A 22,681-nucleotide genomic window follows, 5' to 3' on the forward strand; every position below is an offset into this window, starting at 1 on the left:
CAATAAGAAAAGGGTCCTGCGCAAAAGAAGGCGGGGCGCACGAAAATTGGATGCCGGAGTGCTATTTGGGGGAGCGGAGACCCCTTTCAATAGGTTCAAATGGGAAAGAAAAAGGCGGGAGTTAGATTTAAAGGGACAGGCACCTAAAAATAAGAAAGACTTAGGTGCATAGGTGTGTGTGGGCTAGCCATTAGGATATAATTGGAAGCAGGATATCAAGGCTATCAAAGGAATAATGCAAGGAGATGGATACAGATGAGGTTTGGAAAGGCAAAGGGAAGGAGTAACATTGTACCTACATATATATAGCTATATAGTTATTGCAAAATGGAGCAAACTCAGTTGTTGGACTGGGACGAGGAAGGGGATCCCAATGAGGCTTCTCATGGGAATACCCCCAAACCTGTTGGGCGCCTGCACCTTTTGAGCAGCAAATATGGCCCTGAAAAAGGTAAGGATGTCTACAATTAATGCCTTTATATTTATTAACATTGTGTATGTATATTTTATTTATATGCCACCTTTCTCCCAAAGTGGGATGCAAAGGTGACTTGCAAATACATTAAATTGCAAGGTTTCCAACACATTTTATTATATGCATTTATATTATTGTATTTATATGCTCCCTTTCCCCCAAAGTGGGATGCAAAGGTGGCATGCAAATACATTACATTGAAAGGTTTATACCACATTTTATTATATGTATTGATATTATTTTATTTATATGCCAGTTTTCTCCCAAAGCGGGGCACAAGAATGGGAAAACGTTATTTGCCGACTTTCTCTCAAAGTGCAATGCAAAGGTGGCTTGCTAATACATTACATTGAAAGGTTTCCAACACGTTTTATTATATGCATTTATATTATTGTATTTATATGCCAGCTTTCCCCCAAAGTGGAATGCAAAAGTGACTTGAAAATACACGAAATAGAAAGGCTTCCAACACATTTTATTATATGCGTTGATATTATTGTATTTATATGCCACCTTTTCCCCAAAGTGAGATACAAAGGTGGCAAGCAAATACATTACATTGAAAGGTTTATACCACATTTTATTATATGTATTGATATTACTGTATTTATATGCTACCTTTTCCCCAAAGAGAGATACAAAGGTGGCTTGCAAATACACTAAATTGAAAGGTTTCCAACACATTTTATTATATGTATTGATATTATTGTATTTATATGCCACCTTTCCCCCAAAGTGGAATGCAAAAGTGACTTGAAAATACATTAAATTGAAAGATTTCCGACACATTTTATTGTATGCATTTATATTATTATATTTATATGCCACCTTTTCTCCAAAGTGAGATACAAAGGTGGCTTGCAAATACATTACATCAAAAGGTTTCCAACACATTTTATTATATGCATTGATATAATTGTATTTATATGCCACCTTTTCCCCAAAGTGGCATGCAAAGGTGGCTTAAAAATACATTACATTGCAAGGTTCCCAACACATTTTATTATATGTGTTGATATTATTGTATTTATCTGTCAGCTTTCCCCCAAAGTGGGATGCAAAAGTGGCTTGCAAATACATTAAATTGCAATGTTTCCAACACATTTTATTATATGCATTGATATTATTGTATTTATATGCCAGCTTTCTCCCAAAGTGGGACACAAGAATGGGAAAACGTTAAATTAGGTGGCTTGCAAATACATTAAACTGAAAGGTTTCTAACACATTTTATTGTATGTATTGATATTGTTGTGTTTATATGCCAGTTTTCAACCAGAGTGGGATGCAAAGGTGGCTTGCAAATACATTAAACTGAAAGGTTTCCAACACATTTTATTATATGTATTAATATTATTGTATTTATATGCCAGTTTTCTCCCAAAGTGGGGCACAAGAATGGGAAAACGTTATTTGCCGACTTTCTCCCAAAGTGCAATGCAAAAGTGACTTGCAAATACATTAAATTGAAAGGTTTCAAACACATTTTATTATATGTATTGATATTATTGTATTTATATCCCACCTTCTCCCAGAGTGCGATGCAAAGGTGGCTTGCAAATACATTACATTGAAAGGTTTCCAACACATTTTATTATATGTAGTGATATTATTGTATTTATATGCTACCTTTTCCCCAAAGAGAGATACAAAGGTGGCTTGCAAATACACTAAATTGAAAGGTTTCCAACACATTTTATTATACGTATTGATAATATTGTATTTATATGCCAGTTTTCTCCCAAAGTGGGACACAAGAATAGGAAAACATTAAATTAGAGTGGGGCGCAAGGCAGCTTGCAAATACATTAAATTAAAAGGTTGTTGTTGTTGTTATTAACAACTGTATTTATACTCTGCCTTTCCCGCTGTAGGGACTCAAGGCAGTTAACAAACCCACACTTTTAAAAGCTCATTACAAAAGTTACAAAACAATTAAATCGTACAGTGTGGTAGAGACATATTAAAACATTACCAATACACTTAAAATAGTCTTTACAACTAAATTGTATTTATTGATATTGTTTCATTTAGATGCCACTCTTTCACCCAAGGTGGCTTGCAAAAACATGATTCCACGGCATTGGGCCATTGGAGTTAAAGTGGTGTCAAACTGCATTAATTCTATAGTGTAGATGCACCCTAAGAATGGGGCTATGCCAGGCATGGGTAAACTTGGGCCCTCCAGGTGTTTTGGACTTCAATTCCCACAGTTCCTAACTGTTATGATTTGAGGGAGTTTTATTTTGAACACTTATACCCCATCCATTCTCGACCTCCAGGGAGAGACTCAGGACGGCTACCTACAGGCAACAATTCGATTCCGAGACAATATAAACACATAATAAATACCTAAATATAAATATAAATATACATTAAAACAGTTGATGTCCAAAACACCTAGAGGGCCAAAGTTTGCTCATGCATGGGTTATGCTGCTTGTTTACAAAAGCCCTTCAGAAGTTTGCATAGAGAGCAAAACTGAAATCCTGTTGGATTAATTAATTAGTTTATTTTATTTACATATTTATACTCTGCTTTTCTCACCCCTGGGGAGACTCTAAGCGGTTTTAATCCCAAATAGAGGATTCTCATTGAATCTGTTGATGTACAGTGTATTATCATGTAGATCAGGCATGGGCAAACTTTGGTTTACTAGGTGTCTTGGACTACAACTCCCACAATTCCTGTTAAGAATTGTGAGAGTTGAAGTCCAAAACACCTGGCGGGCCGAAGTTTGCCCATGCCTGATGTAGATTAATCACATTAATTCAAAGGCTAGTTAGTTGAGACTGGCAATAGGATTTAGCCCTCAATTTGTGGTATAATTTAGAGCAGTTATTCTCAAACACTGGTCCTTCAGGTGTTTTGGACTCCAACCCCCAGCAGCTCCCTGTCCGTGGCTACCCCCAGCTCCTTCAGAGTCAAGCTAGTCACTTCAAGGATACCCTCCATCCATCTTGCCCTTGGTCAGCCCCTCTTCCTTTACTCTTCCATTTCCCCCATCATCATTCTCTTCTCTAAGCTTTCCTGTCTTCTCATTATGTGGGGAAAGGTATCTCCACTGAAGCTTTCTCTTCAACAAGCCAAATTTTTCAAAATTCAGTTATCACAGGGACCGAAAGTGAGGTGAAATCTACTGAACAGGGGTACAGACAGTAAAAGAAACACCAAGGGTATAAACCCTTCACTATTCTATCAAAAGCTTATATAGATGGCTGGCTGAAGTTACACTTAAAAATGTACCTGTTCCAACTTACATACAAATTCAACTTAAGAACAAACCTACAGAACCTATCTTGTTTGTAACTTGGGAACCACCTTTATATTGACTGAATGCACAAAGATAGTTTTTTTCGTACTCATGCCATGTGTAAAATCCAAATGACGGACATACCCGTGAAATTGGGGATTTCTTCAGATTTGAAAATAGTTTTTCTTAAGTGGTTACGAGGAAATTAGCAGGTTAAACTTTCTAAACTTTGGTGGGGCCTTTTGGGGGCTGTGTGATGCTGAGTTATGCCTTACATAATCGCCCTCCTTACATATTCCTGAACTAAGCAAGATTGTCGGCTAGCTTTAGATTAGCTTCAAACTATGATTCACCTTTGATTATGTAATCGTATCAGAGGTGCTTATGTCAGATTGAATAACCACTTACTGCCTATGATAGAAATGGGGTCAGGGAGGAAGTTTGAAAAAGTGTTTGAAGTGATGGTTTATTTATTTATTTATTTCAGATATTTATACCCCACCCTTCTCAACCTCCTCGGGGGACGGGGTGGCTTCCAGCCGGCAACAATTTGATGCCTCCAATGTACATATAATAAAATACGTAATAAAATCCAATATTTAAAACGTTGTTGTTGTTCATTCGTTCAGTCGTCTCCGACTCTTCGTGACCTCATGGACCAGTCCACGCCAGAGCTCCCTGTCGGCCGTTACCACCCCCAGCTCCTTCTAGGTCAGTCCAGTCACTTCAAGGATGCCATCCATCCATCTTGCCCTTGGTCGGCCCCTCTTCCTTTAAAACATTAAATCACATTAATTAATTAAAATCTGTTTCTGTTTCAGTAACAGCCTGGTGGCCTTATCTGAGCCGAATTCTGTAGTTAGAGACTCCATCAAGCATGTCCATAGTCCATTTCCATAGCAATTGTCATTATTGTCACTGTCATTGTCAGCAAGATTACCCGAAGGCCTGGTCCCACATCCATGTTTTTAACTTCTTTCTAAAGGAAAGGAGGGACGTCAATAACATAATTTCACTGGAGAGAGAATTCCACAGGCGGGGGGCCACCACTGAGAAGGCCCTGTCCCTCGTTCCCGCCAAGCGCGTTTGCGACAGAGGCGGGGCCTAGAGCAAGGCCTCCCCAGGAGATCTTAAACTCTGAGGTGGGACGTAGAAGGTTTGGTACTATTTCTCACTCAGAAAAAGTAAGCAAGACATATGGAAACACATTAAGCTGTTTTATGCTAAGTCAGAACCTTAGAATCATTGAATTGGAAGAGACCCCAAGGGCCATCCAGTCCAATCCCATTCTGCCAGGCAGTAAAACAGTCAAATTGATTTCAACAGATGGCCGTCCAGCCTCTGTTTTAAAACTTCCAGAATAGGGGTTCCCAAACTATGGCCTGAGGGCTGAATACGGCCCTCCAAGGTCATTTACTCAGCTCTCGCTCAGGGTCAACCTAAGTTTGAAACTTCTCGAATGCACACAACAACAACAACAACAACAACAACAACAACAATCCTATCTTATCAGCCAAAAGCAGGCCCACACTTCCCACGGAAATACTAATAAACTTATATTCGTTAAAATTGTTCTACATTTTAATTATTGTATTGTTTTAAACTGTTTTTGCACTATGAATAAAATATGTGCAATGTGCATAGGAATTCATTCATGCTATTTTCAAATTATAATCCGGCCCTCCAACAGTTTGAGGGACTGTTTAAAAAGTTTAAGGAACCCTTCCCCAGAGGATAAGATTCCACCACAGTCCCAGACAACATGCTACCTGAGAGTATGGTTGAATCTCCTTCTCTGGAGGAGGCTGGATGGCATCTGTCAGGAGCGCTTTGATTTACTCCATGGCAGAATTGCGTTGGATTGGATGGACATTGGTATCTTTTCCAAATCTCTGTGATTCTATGATTTTCATGTCTTGACTTCCTCCGTTTCCAGATTTCTGGATCTACCCAGGGGATAATGTCATTGGGCGCCTTGAAAGCTGTCAGATCTGCTTGCCTGCCTCGTCGGTCTCCAAGGCCCACGCTGTGATCGAGGTCCCCAGCTCTGATGGGCCCCACCTCTTGTATGACAAGGGCAGCCTAAACCGCACCCGGCGCCAACGGATGGTCTTGATCCCGCAGGTCCGCTACAGCCTTCAAGATGGGGACTCTTTAATCTTTGGTGATGTGGGATGCCAATATTTCATGTCGACGACAGAGGCTGAGCTTGAATCCCCCAATGACTCAATGGAGATTCCCCCAACCCAGAGAGTGGATGCCAGCACCCTGGTCATCGAGGAGACACCTGCGCCAGGGAGGAAGAAGCGGATGGGCTTTGGCGGGGTCCTGGTTCAGGATTCGGACAAGGAGGAAGAAGAGGAAGACGAGGTGAATGGAGCAAACAGAATCCTTCCTCACAAAACGGAAGATGGTAAGTTTTAAAGGAAGCCCATGTTTGGTCTTTCATCTCTTATAGTGCCAGTATTTAAGCTGCTATAACAAGCATGGGCAAACTTTGGCCCTCCAGGTGTTTTGGACTTCAACTCCCACAATTTCTAACAGCTGGTAATAATAATAATAATAATAATAATAATAATAATCCTTTATTTGTACCCCGCTACCATCTCCCGAAGGACTCAGTGTGGCTTACAAGAGGCTGAGCCCAAATACAACAATAAAAACAGCAGCAGCAACAACACAATAACTCAAAAAACAAAAAACAAAGCAATAATATTAACAACATCTAATGACGCAATTAAAAACAATGGCCGGGACAAATGTAATAATTAAAATTAAAAAGTGCTGGGCATGACAAGGTGGGGTGTTTGGAGGGGGATGGGCATGCAGATATCCTGGATCTCTGATAAAGTGCGTTGGGACACAATGCTAGGAGTTTCCTTATTCTGGAAAGGCACACTGGAACAACCACGTTTTCAAGCTCCTCCTAAAGATTGCTAGCGACGGGGCCTGCCTGATGTCCTTAGGGAGAGAGTTCCAGAGTCGAGGGGCCACCACCGAGAAGGCCTTATCCCTCGTCCCCACCAATCGCGCTTGCGATGCAGGTGGGATCGTGAGCAGGGCCTCTCCAGATGAACGAAGAGATCGTGTGGGTTCGTACACAGAGATGCGGTCCCGCAGGTAGGCGGGTCCCAAACCATTTAGGGCTTTGTAGGTAAACACCTGCACCTTGAATTGGGTCCGGAAAATGAATGGAAGCCAGTGGAGCTCCTTAAACAGGAGGGTTGACCTCTCTCTGTAAGGAGCACCAGTTAACAATCTGGCCGCTGCCCGTTGGACCAATTGAAATTTCCGGGCCGTTTTCAAGGGCAGCCCCACATAGAGTGCACTACAGTAGTCCAATCTGGAAGTGACTAAGGCATGGACCACCCTGGCCAGATCCGCCTTCACGAGGTACGGTCGCAGTTGCCACACGAGTCTTAGTCGTGCGAAGGCCCTCCCAGCCACCGCCGACACCTGAGCTTCAAGCGACAGTGATGAATCCAGGAGGACACCCAAACTGTGGACCTGTGACTTCAGGGGGAGTGTAGGCTGTTAGGAATTGTGGGAGTTGAAATCCAAAACACCTGGAGGGCCAAAGTTTGCCCATGCCTGTGCTTTGAGTCGCCTGAGGGCTGAGAAAAGCGGTATAGAAATAAAGTAAATAAATAAAGTAAATAAATAGTGAACACTATTTGAATAATCCTGACCAACACACATTTTGGTACCTCAAATGTTATTGAGCCATGCCTGTTGACGTGGTGTCAAATTGCATTAATTCTACAGTATAGTTTGGAAGCAAACAACAAACTGTAGCTTCTAATTGTACTCTGAATTCGGCTAAAAGGTCAGGGCTTGTTTATGGTGCGACAAGCATATTCTGAGGGTTTCATGCTGTCATTTTGGGTTGATGAAGTTCTCCATCGCAACCACCGTTTTGGTGAGCCAGAGGTTATATTCTGATGGAGTAGAAGAGAGTTTACATGTGGCAGCTGCATAAGAAATAGGGGACAATTTCATCCCGATTTCTCCTATGCAGCGTGTATCTCTTCCCCATCTCCCAAGACTCGAATATTTCCATTTTTCTCTCCAATCCCTTCCAAAGTAGTGCTACAAAGTGGTGTTTGCATCTTTTCCTGTTAACCTTTTGAGAGGGATTGCATAGAAAACAGAGATATTTGGGGGTAATACGGGCTTCTGTGGTGCTTATGAGGTTGGGATTGGATTTTGCACATTTTGTGTGCTTTTTACATGGTTTGTGGGCAAGATTTGCCTAAAACCAGTGCCATTTAAAAATAAAAATAAGAAAGGTTGGAGAACCAGTTGCATAAAAGTGGGGTATAAGGTGCATTTTTCAAATCCCTGTTTTATTTGAATGGTGTTAAGCATAGTAAAAAGGCAGAATTGGGGGAGGGGGGCCGTAACTTGGTTCATCTTTATATGTCGATCTAATCCGTATGATTTCAGATTCAGGAAGGAGAAACTATTAATTAGTTGTATTGTCGAAGGCTGTCATGGCCGGAATCACTGGGTTGTTGTAGGTTTTTTGGGCTGTATGGCCATGTTCTAGAATGGTCTCCAAGAAACAATTAGTTGTATTGTTGAAGGCTTTCATGGCCAGAATCACTGGGTTGTTGTATTTATTTATTTATTTATTTATTTATTTATTTTATTTCTATACCACTTTTCTCAGCCCTCAGGCGACTCAAAGCGGTGAACAACATCAGTACAAAATATCACAAAACAAGTATAGGGCAATTAAAAACAATTATCACATAAATCATTAACATCAGAATAACAATCATTAGCACCTCAACCGTAAAATCAGAATCCAGTCCCGTCATCCATTATTCCGTATTCCTATGTTCAATTACACTGTTTAATCAAATGCTTGTTCGAACAGCCAGGTCTTCACTTTCCTCCGAAACGCCAGCAGGGAGGGGGCCAATCTGATATCTGCAGTTCCACAGCCGAGGGGCCACCACTGAGAAGACCCTGTCTCTCGTCCCCGCCAAGCGCGCCTGTGATGCAGGTGGGACCGAGAGCAGGGCCTCCCCATATGATCTTAGTGTCCTAGTCGATTCATAGGAGGAGATGCGTTCGGAGAAGTAAGTAGGGCCAGAACCGTTTAGGGCAGTGTTTCTCAACCTGGGGGTCGGGACCCCTGGGGGTGTCGCGAGGGGGTGTCAGAGGGGTCCCCAAAGACTATCAGAAAACACAATATATTCTGTTGGTCATAGAGGTTCTGTGTGAGAAGTTTGGCCGAATTGTATCATTGGTGGGCTTCAGAATACTCTTTGATTGCAGGTGAACTATTAATTCCAGCAACTACAACTCCCAAATGTCAAGGTCTATTTTCCCTAAACTCCACCAGTGTTTACATTTGGGCATATTGAGTATTTGTGCCAAGTCTGATCCATATCCATCATTGCTTGAGTCCACAGTGTTCTCTGGATGAAGGTGAACTACAACTCCAAAAACTCAAGGTCAATGTCCTCCAGAACTTCCCAGTATTTTCTTTTGGTCATGGGAATTCTGTGTGCCATGTTTGATTCAATTCCATCATTGATGGAGTTCAGAAGACTCTTTGATTTAAGGTGAACTATAAATCCCAGCAACTTCAGCATTACCAAATGACAAAATTGATCACCCCCAATTCCACCAGTATTCAAATTTTGGGCGTATCAGGTATTTGTGCTAAATTTGGTCCAGTGAATGAAAATACAGCCTGCATGTTTACATTATGACTTTTAACAGTAGCAAAATTACAGTTATGGAGTAGCAACGAAAATAACGTTATGGTTGGGGGTCACCACAACATGAGGACCTGTACTAAGGGGTCGCGGCATTAGGAAGGTTGAGAACCACTGGTTTAGGGCTTTATAGGCTAAAGCCAGCACTTTGAATTGTGGTATAAAGTTATACACTTGAGAATTTGTTCTCCTCAGGAGATACAGATTTTTGGCTCAGTGGTATATGATACTCTGCTCTATGTCGCAGCCAGAACTCAACATAGAGCGGAGTATCATATACCACTGAGCCAAAAATTTGTGTCTCCTGAGGAGAACAAATTCTCAAGTGTATAACTTTTCCACCAGAAGAAGGCCTGAGGTAGGCCGAAACCGGTCATGGACGACTGATCTACAAGCTACTCATAAGAAGATACGACTGTACTAAAATTTGCACGATATTGTTTGTTGTCACTGTGAGGTTGAACAGTGCAGCATGTTTATAGACTGCTGTTGAATTACATTATTGTTTATCTTATATAAGTGGTATTTTTGTTGTATCCACTACTATCTCACTCAGGGTTTTATCATTTTTATCGTGCGCATTTGGCCTACTCATTGTGTTCTATCTCTTCGTTATTTTGCAACTATTTATTTTATTTTATTATTTCATATATCTTATTTTGATGTAATTTTTTTTTTGTTTCTTTGTATTTTATTTCACTGTATTGTATTTTTGGGCTTGGCCTCAGTGGTATCTACATCAAAGGAACGAAATGTGGCTATGAGAGTTTGAAAATTACTATGTTGAATATGATTATATTGTAGAAATACTTAATATTGAAGTATTTTACACACTGACTCAAAAATATCTGTAACCCCTGAGGAGAATTTGTTCAAGTTTATAACTTTGTAAGTACTTAAATGTGTTGTAACTTATGATATTTAATGATACAGATGTTCAATATGTATGCTACTGGAGTAAAACATTGATTTATACATTAATTTCAGTCCACCAGAGGAAGGCCTGAGGTAGGCCGAAACCGGTCATGGATGGCTGATCCACAAGCTACTTATAAGAAGATACGACTGTACTAAAAATTTGCACCATATTGTTTGTTGTCGCTGTGAAGTTAACAGTGCAGCATGTTTATATACTGTTGTTGACTTATATTATTGTTTATGTTATACAAGTGGTATTTTTGTTGTATGCATTTCATTCAGGAACCCATTTATATTATAGTATATAAATACTGATTTATTGTCAGTAAATGTTTGATTTTTCTACCTATTTTATATATCTATAAACCTGGGCCGCATAAGAATTTCTCAGGCAGAAAGGGGTCACAAGGGGAAAAAGTTTAAGAAGGCCTGATCTAGTGTGATTCTGGTAGAAGTTGACCATAGAGTTATGCTGGAAGACCAAAAGAGGTATTCTTCGATACAAAAATAGAGTTCTTTTAATTCCCATTTTTTTCCACTTTTGTCAGGCTCCTGTGCTTGTAACCCCAGAAAATGTGATGGCTGGTCATAGTGTAATCATGCCTCATGGGCACAGGTTTTCCCACTTTGCACAATGACCAAGCAATAGTCCTTTTCAGAAGCTACAATATGACTTATGGCAGTAGGAAAGAAGAAAACCTTTTCCTGGCTGTTTCCTCTGTAATGTTCCTTATCTCTTATGCAACTCTCTTCTACTCCACTAGAATATAACTACTGGCTCACCAAAACGACCCAAAATGACAGCACGAAGCAGGAAAATCTCAGTTTGGGGTGAATGCAATTTTCCTGCTTCCTGGCAGGGGGTTGGACTGGATGGCCCATGAGATCTCTTCCAAATCTATGATTCTATGCTGTCTTTTCTCCCCCATTAGGTTCAGTTTCCTCTGTTGAAGATTCTAGACGGTCCAATTTGGCCTCCTCCATGTTTTCTTCTCCTTCTGTTGTGCCAGAAAGGTATGCCATCTTTGAGTGCTAGTTTTGGGGAATGCTTTGGTAACTTTAATTATTGTAATACGTAAGGAATATATATGTTTGTATATATATGTGTGTGTATATATATGCACACACACACACTGTGGGAAGAATTGCATTTATCCATGAAGAGTGTTTCGGATTCTTATTTAATCTTGTTTCCTGTCATTTTCTTATGCTTGCTAACTTTTAAATAATCCTTGCACTGTTATTCACCATACCTTTTTTCTGAATATTGCTCAGAATGATAAAAGTAGTGAAAACTTAGTGGAACCTGAGAAGAAATATTTCAAGAAGCCCAAAAGATGATTACTTTACTAGTAAAGAAGGGGAATGGTTACTTTTAGAAGTTTCTAAAGCAGCAAATTCACATTTTTAAAAGGCTGTCCCCTTTAATAAATACCTTTAATACTAATCACGTGCTGTTTAATGTTAAACACATTATTTTCAAAACCAGGAATTGACTTTGAGCCACTCCTGGAATTTCCTATTGGTTGTCCACCCCTCCCCACCCTACATTTTGAGACACGGTCCCAGGGACAGAAAATTAATGCCCACCCCTGCACTAAAGGATAGTTGCAGAGCTGCACAAAGCTTATGAAAGTTACTATTTTGACAGCAAATCCCAGATGTCTTTAGGTTGCACTATATGGAAAATTCTAGTAACTGCTGTGCAAAAGTGTAACTACAGTCTCTGGGGAAGTAACTCTGGGGCATTAGATTAAATGGATTAAAAATTTAAAAATCAAGCTCCCATTAACTCATCTTTAATAAAATGGTTATATTCCTCAATGGACTAAGAAATACATTTTTAAAAGCTACCATTTCAGTATCTCTTGCCTGAAATGCTTGGGTAATGCAGAAGAGGTTTGGGCTTTGGATTTTTTTAAAAAAATATTGAAATACCTGTATAATGGGATATCTTGTAGATGGGGTCCAGGCTTTGTTTCATGCACAAAATTGTCTAAAACAGTGGTTCTCAAATTGTGGGCCCCCAGTGGCCTACAACTGTTTACCAGCTGTTAGGATTCCTGATAGTTGAAGGCCAAAACATCTGGGGACCTACAGGTTGAGAACCACTAGTCTAAAATATTGTATAAAATTGCCTTCAGGCTATAATAAACATTGCCTAAAGGTAATTTTATACAATATTTTAAATAATTTCGTGCATGAAACAGCTTGTATACACAGAAAGCAAAGGTGTCACTATTTCAGTGACCTCTGTGTACAATTTCAGACTTTGGGAATATTTTGGACTTTTAATCCTGGATAAGGGATGCTCTACCTTTATTGTTATATATATATCTATATATATATATATAGATATCTGCAGATGACAAAACCATATGATGAATTAAAAACCTGAATCTTATGCTTTGTCTCTGTTTTGTATATTTTAATATGTACCAAATCTTCTGAAAATATATTTTAATATGTTTATTTCAGTTAATGTTTTTAGGTGAATGTGTGTGTGAATGTTGCAACCCACCTCGAGCTGGCAAGTTTTGCCTTTCTTTTTTTTAAAAAAAAAACAAACTGTTCTTACCTGCATACATATTTAATGGCTTAGTAGAGGAATCACTACTGTTTCTTTGAGTAAGCCAGAAGTGTAAGTGTTTGAGTAGAGGAATCTGCTTTTAATTGTAACATTTATCGTTTGTATCCCACAGTGATGAGGAAAGTGGGGAACTCTCTGTCAGTGACCTGCCTTGTCCTTCCTTGCGCCTGCGCTTTGAAAGTCAGGATGCTGAAGTAACCGCCTTGGAGAATGGTGGCCCTCCTCCTTTGGACCAAGAAAGAGCAGCTGTTGAGTCAGGAACTGCTGAAGTTGAAGCAAAAGGCCTCCCAGGCATGGAAGACAATACAGCTGAGAAGCAAGGAGCTGCGCCTTCTGGCCATAGCCTTATAGAGAACTTCCAACTGGATAGTGATACTGATGAGGAAGATGAGGAGGGAGCTGGTAGCATGTCCAGACCATCAGGACCTGGAGACTTGGCAGAAGTTGACAAACCTCTAGAAATAAGCAGTGACACAGATGTGGACGAACCTGTGGTGATGGATCCAGATGCTACCAGTCAGAAGGCCCAGCCCACAGTTATCTATGTGAGCAGTGCTTCTGATCAGAAAGAAGTAGCAAAGGACTTGGCTATCCCAAAAGCCCAGAAAACTGCTGAAAATGGGGACGATGACACAGATGTAGAAGATGGGATGGAGAACCCAAGTGTTACGTGCCTTGAAAATCGTGGGCCTGAGCCTCAAATGAAAGGTGGCTGCGTTGGTATGGGAAAAGCAGAAGAACAATCACATCCCAAAGGCTCTCAGCCTGGTGAGAATGAGGACAGTGACACAGACGTGGAGGAAGTCACCCAAGAGCCAGAGGTGAAGGCTAAGTCTCAGCCATCTCATGAATGTCAGAACGGTGGTGCAGATCTGGTTGGCACGTCCCTTAAAGTGGACAATTCAGATGAGACTCTGAAGACTCATAAAGCTGCTCTGGACAGCGATGAGGATACAGATGTGGACGACACATTCCCGAAAGCTGAGACTTTGAAGACCCCTAAGGCTGCCCCAGACAGTGATGGGGATACAGATGTGGAAATGTCTAACTTGGTGCTGGAGAACTCACATGTTGCTCAGCCCCACAGTTCTCACTGTGGGGACAATGATTCAGATTTGGAGGACATCCCTCTCAAAAGGGCTGTGTGTCAAGTTAGCAGTTGCCTGGATCAACCGAGTGCTGATGCTAAAGAAGTATCTAATCTTAATGTTCAACAGCAGAGCAGTGAGGAAGTTGTCCATGAACAATCCAAGAGCTCAGATGGGAAGGAAAACCCAGAGATCATTGACAAGGGAGCCGTCTTGCCTCAAATTCAGTGCCTGCCTGCTCTCTCTCTGGATAGTGATACCGATGTTGAAGAGGAGGAGGAGAAAGTGGTGGTGGAAATTCAAGATGTGGCCTCCAAAGTGGAGCATAAACCCATAGTTGCTGGTTCTAGCAGAAGCAACCCTGAGAATCATTCTATTAGACCTCCAGATAGTCCTGGGTCTATTGAGGATAGTGATACAGATGTGGAAGTGGCTTCTCCATCCCGTAAGGAATTGGCAACTCGAGATGGTGATACAGGCGTAGAGGAAGTGGTTGCACCATTGCCAGTGAAACCCATAGAAGAGCAAGAGACTCAGCTATTAGCTCCTCGGAGATCTCACATGAATGGAGAGAAATTGGATGGCTCTGCAGCAGATGTGAGAGCCCACCATGAACCTTGCAAAAAGGATGAAGATACAGATGCAGAGGGAAACAAGTCCAGTTCAGGAGAGGAGAGCAGCACTGATGGTGAGTGAAGAGAAAGGAAAGGAAAGCAAATTTCCTTTCCTGCACTGGTAGACTTTCTAATTGGGGGATCTTAATAGATTTTTTAAAGACCTCAGTTCTGTGATCTGGTTAGGCATAAAGGATATAAATATGTTGAGGTCAAAAGGTCATTTCTCCAACTCTAAAATATAAGTTGTGGTGTCAAATCAAAAGCTGGGAACAGATGGCCTTCCAGATGTGATAGGATTGCAACTCTCATTATCCTGCACTGTTTTCTCATCCAGAAGAAAGGTGGGATATACATTCAATAAACAAATAAATAATAAGATTTCCCATGCTAGTTAGGAATGGTGGGAATTCCAGTTGTAACAGCACCAAGAAGGCCACAATTTCCATGCTGCTCTTATGTTGCAGAGAAATATCTGAGAAGTTGAACCTCCTTTTAGCTGTAGAATTACATTTGGACCCTAGTGTGACCTTGTATTGGTTTGGTGTCCTTTAGAAACTACAACACCGTTTGTTAATGCAGTGCATGCTGGGATATGAGATATACATGTGGGAGCTGCAGTAAAGCATTGCAATGTGGGTGAATTTTTCCTCAGCATTTGAGCCAATGCTGAATGGGATACTCAATTCCTTTTAATCCTTCCCATAATCTGCCAGCATTGTTTACTCACTGAAAATGATAAGATTATACTCTTTTTGTGGTGCTCCACCATCTACCTCTTAGAGAGTTTCTTCTAAAGATATTTTGTAGTTTATAAACTTCGCCCTCCTCCCAAAACCATATATATGGAAGTGCCATTGTCCCTGGTTGCATTTACACTAACGTTTCTCAACTTGGGGGTCGGGAGGGGGTTATGAGGTGGTGTGAAAGGGGCCGCCAAAGGCCATAAGAAAACATACTATTTCCTGTTGCTCATGGGGGTTCTGTGTGGGAAGTTTGGCCCAATTATTTCGTTAGTGGGGTTCAGCATATTTTTTGATTGAAAATGAACTATAAATCTACAACTTCCAAATGTCAAGGTGTATTTTCCCCAAACTCCACCAGTGTTCACATTTGGACATATTGAGTATTTGTCCCAAGTTTAATCCAGATCCATCATTGTTTGCGTCCACAGTGCTCTCAGGATGTAGGTGAACTACAACTCCAAAACTCAAGGTCAATTCCCACCAAACCCTTCCAGCATTTTCTGTTGGCCATGAGAATTTTGTGTGCCAAGTTTGGCTCAGTTCCATCATTGATGGAGTTTATAATGCTGTTTGATTGTAGGTTAACTATAAATCCCAGCAACTATAACTCCCAAATGGCAAAATCGACCCTCCCCCCAATCCCACCTGTGTGCAAATTTAGGCGTATTGGATATTTGTGCCAAATTTGGTCCAGTGAATGAAAATAAATCCTGCATATCAGATATTTACATTATGATTAATAACAGTAGCCAAATTACAGTTATGAAGTGGTTGGGGGTCACCACAACATGAGGAACTGTATTGAGGGGCCGTGGTATTAGGAAGGTTGAGAACCACTGATCTACACTAGAGAATGAATGCAGTTTGACACCACTTTAACTGTTGTGGCTCAATGTTATGGCATCATGAGAGTTGTAGTTTTACACAGTCTTTATCCTTTATTGCCAAAGAGGGCTGGTGCCTCAGCAAACTACAACTCCCATGATTTCCATAGCATTGAGCCATGGCAGATAATGCATTGAGATTCATGGCTGAACATTAGAAGTAAGAGGGTCCTGTTCCATTTTGTCCCCACAGATGATCAGGACCTGGATCTCCAGGCAACACAATGTTTTCTACCTTCTGAGCTCTCGCCGCCTGGGATTGAGACAACAAGAAATCCCAACGTGACAGGTGGGGAATGTTCCAGGATTCAAAGAGGAGCAGCTTTTGAGGACTTTTTAGGCTTGTGTGTACTTTGTGATTTTAATGCACTAGCTGCATGTAATATCAGTAATTCACATGCCTGGCCCTGAAGGTGAGGAAATGGTCATCTGTAGCTGTAGCCCAAAGCTGTTTTAGTATAGGGGCTAGTTCCCCTATCTCCTCACAGGCCACATTCTCACCTGCAAGCTCAATTACCAATTTTTCTCTGTAGTTTCTTTTGAAATGGACACTAGAAATCCCACTGTGCAAAAATGCCAGAACTTCCAGTGCTCTGTCTTAATGGTCTTCAGCTCCCTTTTTCAGCTCTATACATATTGATGCTTCCCTTGTCATGCAGTTATAAGTTTGGTCATTTTGATACCATTTTCACTAGAGCAGGCATGGGCAAACTTTGGCCCTCCAGATGTTTTGGACTTCAACTCCCACAATTTGGCTGTTAGGAATTGTGGGAGTTGAAGTCCAAAACACTTGGAGGGCCAAAGTTTGCCCATGCCTGCACTAGAGGATAACACTAATACTTTGCCTTCTTTTTTCCAATCCCATGCCAGATTCCCATCCGAACCTGGAAGAGGAGCCGACCCAGGACTTCAGATCTCCTCCTGCACAAACCAGCCTCCTATTTGGGAAAAGTAAGCTTGTTCAAGGCCTCTCTAATTAATAGCCCTTTAGTGTAATGCATTCCACTTGGGGCTGTATTTGAAGAGTGTCCAGAAACTCCTTCATTTGTTTTATAATTGTATTTTAATTGAATCTTTTAAATTATTGATATGGCTTGATTCTCTTCTATTTTTTTTTAGCTTCGATCTGTTTTTAACTGTATTGCTTTTTTAAAGTTGTTAGGTGCTGTGTGTCCCAATCTGGGGAAAAAGTAAAGCACAAACAACAACAACAACAGTACTTCTATAGTTCAGCTTGCACTCTGATGGTATTTTAGAGGGGATGCAAAGGAGCTGTTATCTGGCCATCATCATCATTCATAGTGACGTTGGCATTGATCTTCTTAATCTATGATTAGGACTAACAGAGGTTGTTATAGTCTCTTCTGGGATTACCCAGAAATCCCTCTTCTGTATCTCTGCTTCTTGCATTCAGTTCATCTGAAAACACTTGTGGAGCTTGTTCCCAAAAAAGTACCAAATATACCTGAACAAATTTTACAGGAACCTAAACAAAACATGCAGAGGATATGCGTTCTTTTGCTATAAAATATGCTGTGTTTAATTCTGTTTAAATGTTTGCATATTTGTATATTTTCAATCATTTGGTCATACTCAATTATTTGGTCATACTTTTAATTGTAAGCCACTTTGAGTCTCCTTTGGAAGAGATAAAATGGGGTATAAATAAACATAATACCATGTTGTTGAAGGCTTTCATGGCCAGAATCACTGAGTTGCTTTGAGTTTTCTGAGCTTTATGGCCATGTCCCAGAAGCTTTCTCTCCTGACGTTTCACCCACATCTATGGCAGGCATCCTCAGAGGTTGTGAGGTCTGTTGGAAATGAGGCAAGTGAGGTTTATATATCTGGAATACTGTCCATGGTGGGAGAAATAACTCTTTGTCTGCTTGAGGCAAGTTAAATGTTGCAATTGTTCACCTTGATTAGCATTGAATGGCCTTGCAGCTTCAAAGCCTGGGTTTTGGCTTTTGGCCTGGGTTTTGCCTGGGGGAATCCTTTGTTGGGCTTCCACAGACATATAAACCCTACCTGCCTAGTTTCCAACAGACCTCTCAACCTCTGAGGATGCCTGGCATAGATGTAGGTGAAATGTCAGGAGAGAATGCTTCTGGAACATGGACCTACAGCCCAGAAAAACGCACAGCAACCCAAACATAGCAACAACAATAACAACAATAACAAATTTTCCAAGCCTTGTACCAAAGTGACTTGATACATTTTGATAATTTTGATCTGTACACAATTTGCTGCCACCTATAACTCATTTTCATTTGGAAGCAAGCTCTACATTTTTCATTAAGGTTATTTATGAGTATGTGAACTGGCCCGATTTTCACAGATTTCAAGGTACATTTGGTGCAGTTGCAGTAAAAACAATTTGCAACCATTTCATTTGAACAAGCCCCAAAGCATGCTAGATTGAAATCTAGTGTCATAGCCTCGCCAAACCCTAAATGTGGGGGCGATGAGCCAAGTTTCAACTTGATGCTGCAAGAAGGCATTCTTCTTTTAAAGCTGGTGTAACACATAATTTTTATATAGTTCTCTTGGCGTTTTGTACTACTTACACCCTAGAGTGACAACTTCTGATATGAGCATGTTTTCATGAATGTGAAGGAGGCATACGTATGAGGGAAGTTCGTGTGATTGAATGGATCAAGTGTTTCTGTTTAATGTTCATGGCAGCAATGAAACCAGCTTGTAATTGCATCCTGTTTTTGATTTTCACAGCCTCTCTGATCAGGCACTCCTCTCCTATGAGCTTCCCAAACATTTCAGGTGAGGAAAACATATGAAATGGGGTGGGGCTGATTGTGGATGGACTGCCAGGAATCTTTCAGGTCTTCAAGTTCATAGTCTGCACTCACATAAACTCTTAATAGTTCTGACATCATTTGAATTGGTCAATATATGCTAAATTAGTGGTTCTCAACATGTGTCTCCCTAGGCGTTTTGGCCTACAACTCCCAGAAATCCCAGCCAGATTACCAACTTTTAGGATTCCTGGGAGTTGAAGGCCAAAACATCTGGGGACGCACAGGTTGAGAACCACTGTGCTAGATGTAGCCTGGTTGCTTTGCAACCCTCATGGAGCCTCACCAAGTTCTTTTTTAGTGTAAACACATCGCAATATGTGTTTCTCTTGCTGAAGGCAATTAGATACCTCTGACTTCTGGTACCCACCTCTTTCAAAGGTTTTGAGCAGGGTACCGTAGCTAAATCTAATAGATAAAAATACAAAACTGTTAAAAATGTATACATTAGAAACACAAAGTTTAAAACATACCTTACAAAAATTCATATTTCTAAATTATCAATTTATAACACTATAAAAATGTGTAACAAAATGTGAAAAACGTTCTGTTCTTGGTTTTAAAGAGTTATTTTCTGTGTAATTGTGTGGTAATTACTTTGAAAGTGGAGCCCTGGTGGCGCAGCTGGTTAAACCACTGAGCTGCTGAACTTGCTGACCGAAAGGTCAGTGGTTCAAATCTGGGGAGATGGGTGAGCTCCTGCTGTTAGGCCAACTTCTGCCAACCTAGCAGTTCGAAAACATGCAAATGTGAGTAGATCAATAGGTACCACTCCGGCGGGAAGGTAACAATGCTTCATGCAGTCATACTGGCCACATGACCTTGGAGGTGTCTACAGACAATGCTGGCTCTTCGGCTTAGAAATGGAGAGGAACACCAACCCTCAGAGTCGGACTCGACTAGACTTAATGTCAAGGGGGAAACCTTTTTTTTAATTTTGAAAGTAGTTGTTATATTCCAAAAACTTTGTTTTTGTGGCTGCCGCAAATGATGTTTGACACATTATTTTGTTCCTGGGTTATAAATGTCATTTCCTAATTGATTTTTTCATGAAAACTTGGGTTTTTTTTATTAAATTGCAAAAACTTTGTTTTTATGGGACATCCAGCAGCATACCTTGCTAGTTTTTCAATGACTATCTCATAAGAGTCTCAACCAATTTAACATAGTTTGTGGCAACCACAAAAACAAAATTTCTGGAGTATAACAACTGAAATAGAGTCTTGCTTATAATACACTTTATTTATAACCCGCCACCATCTCCCCATAGGGGACTCGGGCGGCTAACATGAGGCCAAGCCCATGAGGCCAGGCTTTTAAAAATGAACTTGAAGCATTCAAATCAAGAGTAAGGATTTGTTCGCGATCACAAAACTTTCAAACTGCACCTCAGCAGAACCCCCCGTTTCATCCTGATCTGAATTGTATAGGAGGGCATGCATCTCTTTCACAGAACGTAGACTCGCTTCACGGCTGCAATTCTAACTCCATGGTACACAGAGAGGGCGAAGAACCCAAAATGATGGATACAGTATAGTGTTTATACAACATAATAAACACACAATAACAAAATACATCATAGCAAAATATGAAATAACAAAATCAACAATATAAAACAGCATAGTAAAACCAGACACAGAGGGCGGGCCAAATGTATGAGGTAAAATGTTAAATGTTATCCAACCTTCACCCATTCAATGTCCTGTATTATCCAACACAGTCTGCCTTCCTGGATCCACAACTGTTTCAATACATTGCAATGTTTTGGTGCTAAATTCGTAAATACAGTAGTTACTATAGAACGTTACTGTGTATTGAACTGGCTTTTTCTGTCGATTTCTTGTAAAACATGAGGTTTTTGGTGCTTAATTTGTAAAATCGTAATGTAATGTGATGTTTAATAGGCTTTTCCTTAATCCCTTCTTATTATCCAACATTTTCGCTTATCCAGTGTTTTGCCAGCTTGTTTATGTTGGATAAGCAAGACTCTGTTGTACTTTCAAAGTAAATATCACACAATTAAACAGGAAAAAAAACCACTTTCAAACCAGGAGCATAATGGGAGTTGAAATCCAAAACACCTTTTTTGCATACTGTTAGAGATGGCAATAATAATAATAATAATAATAATTATAATTATTATTATTATTATTATTATCATTATTATTATTTTCTTATCCGACTTGAGGTGGGTTACAGAATTGCTAAAACACATAATCAAACACATAATTACTTAAAAACTCTGAAAAATACACATATTAAAACATATCTCCATAAAATGCAAATTAAAATATACAAAACAAAAGTTAGACATGGAATTGAAATTTAAAATTAATCATTAAAACTGTCTGGGTTGGGCTTGAACCAAGCAAGGTCTGTGTTATAATCAGTTTGATGATGAAGGCAGGCTGGGATGCAGTATGAAAACTCTTAGAATTTTATCTTCTTTTTCTCCCCATAGCGTTGAAATCCCCACTGAGAGAGGAGGATTCAGACTCAGATGCTTACGCATTGGAAGCTACTCAAGCATTCTGCACAGAGCCTGGGCCTCTCTCAGAAGAGCCCACACAGGCCTTTGTTGTGGAAGAGGAAGATGAGAGTATCCAGAATCCATCTGAAAGGAGTAAATGCTCTGTGCCAGACACACAAGACGAGGTGACAGTTTCAGCCACTAGCAAGCAGCAGGCCACCAGTCTCTCTGAGGAGAGCACTCAACTTTATTACATAGGATCAGCCTGTTCTGAACCCATCTCTCAGACTGCTGTGGAGGAGGTAGCAGAGGAGTGCAACAAAGAAGATGAAACTCAGGGAGGTCAATCCGTACAAATGCCTCTTGTGGGTAGCAGACAAACTTTGACATTGCAGGAGGCGAAAGGGAGCTCTACGACTGAGGAACAAGTGTCTGTGGTGGTCCCTGAAGGTGGAAGCATTGCTGAAGGCTCACAAAGTGCAGCAGGTGAGCCATGGGGATGCCCTGGACAGTGTTTGGTTGTCTAGCAATTGCACACACACCTGTGGCATGTAGACCCATTAGCCTGGCAGCCAGTGTGAGATGCTGGGGTTTGAGTGTTGGGTTGATACATGGGAGTTCTGAAATCACAACCCTTACTTAGCTATCAAGTTTCAATAGGTGGCCTTGGGCCAGTTCGCCTCCCGTTTATCTCATCTACAGAAAAAACTGGAAACACAGGGTGCTCAGCTGATGAATATTTATATTTTGTATGCAAGTGCTCTTCTATCCCTGACTCATTGGGGAGGAGGTTACCCCCTTTCCTTCCTCATTCAGGTTAGACTGTTGCAGGTTTCTGGGCTGAGAAGGCATTTGAAGTGTTTTCACATCTCTGGCTGGCTTTTTGGTTGGCCCACTTTAGAGGCGAGAGGAGAGACAAAACTGTGGATTACTGTGGCTATAGCCCAGGCATGGGCAAACTTTGTCCCTCCAGGTGTTTTGGATTTCAACTCCCACAGTAGGCTGTTAGGAATTGTGGGAGTTGAAATCCAAAACACCTGGAGGGACAAAGTTTGCCCATGCCTGGGTTGTAGTGTTGGAAGACCAGTCGCTGAA

The 22,681-nt window shown here is 40.8% G+C and overlaps 1 protein-coding gene across 1 annotated transcript in view; it reads left to right on the forward strand.

The window, feature by feature from the left end:
- MDC1 (mediator of DNA damage checkpoint 1) overlaps window positions 1-22,681 on the forward strand; it is a 34,414-nt gene continuing 11,733 nt past the window's right edge. Inside the window, exons 1-8 of the mRNA XM_060759395.2 lie at window positions 1-451; window positions 5,665-6,141; window positions 11,311-11,392; window positions 13,081-14,744; window positions 16,494-16,589; window positions 17,171-17,251; window positions 19,034-19,081; window positions 21,578-22,072. Coding sequence (XP_060615378.2) covers window positions 328-451; window positions 5,665-6,141; window positions 11,311-11,392; window positions 13,081-14,744; window positions 16,494-16,589; window positions 17,171-17,251; window positions 19,034-19,081; window positions 21,578-22,072 — 3,067 coding nt within the window. The 5' untranslated portion in view covers window positions 1-327. The remainder of the gene's footprint in view (window positions 452-5,664; window positions 6,142-11,310; window positions 11,393-13,080; window positions 14,745-16,493; window positions 16,590-17,170; window positions 17,252-19,033; window positions 19,082-21,577; window positions 22,073-22,681) is intronic.

The sequence above is a fragment of the Anolis sagrei genome, chromosome 2, assembly GCF_037176765.1.
Source record: "Anolis sagrei isolate rAnoSag1 chromosome 2, rAnoSag1.mat, whole genome shotgun sequence".
NCBI lineage: Eukaryota > Metazoa > Chordata > Lepidosauria > Squamata > Dactyloidae > Anolis > Anolis sagrei.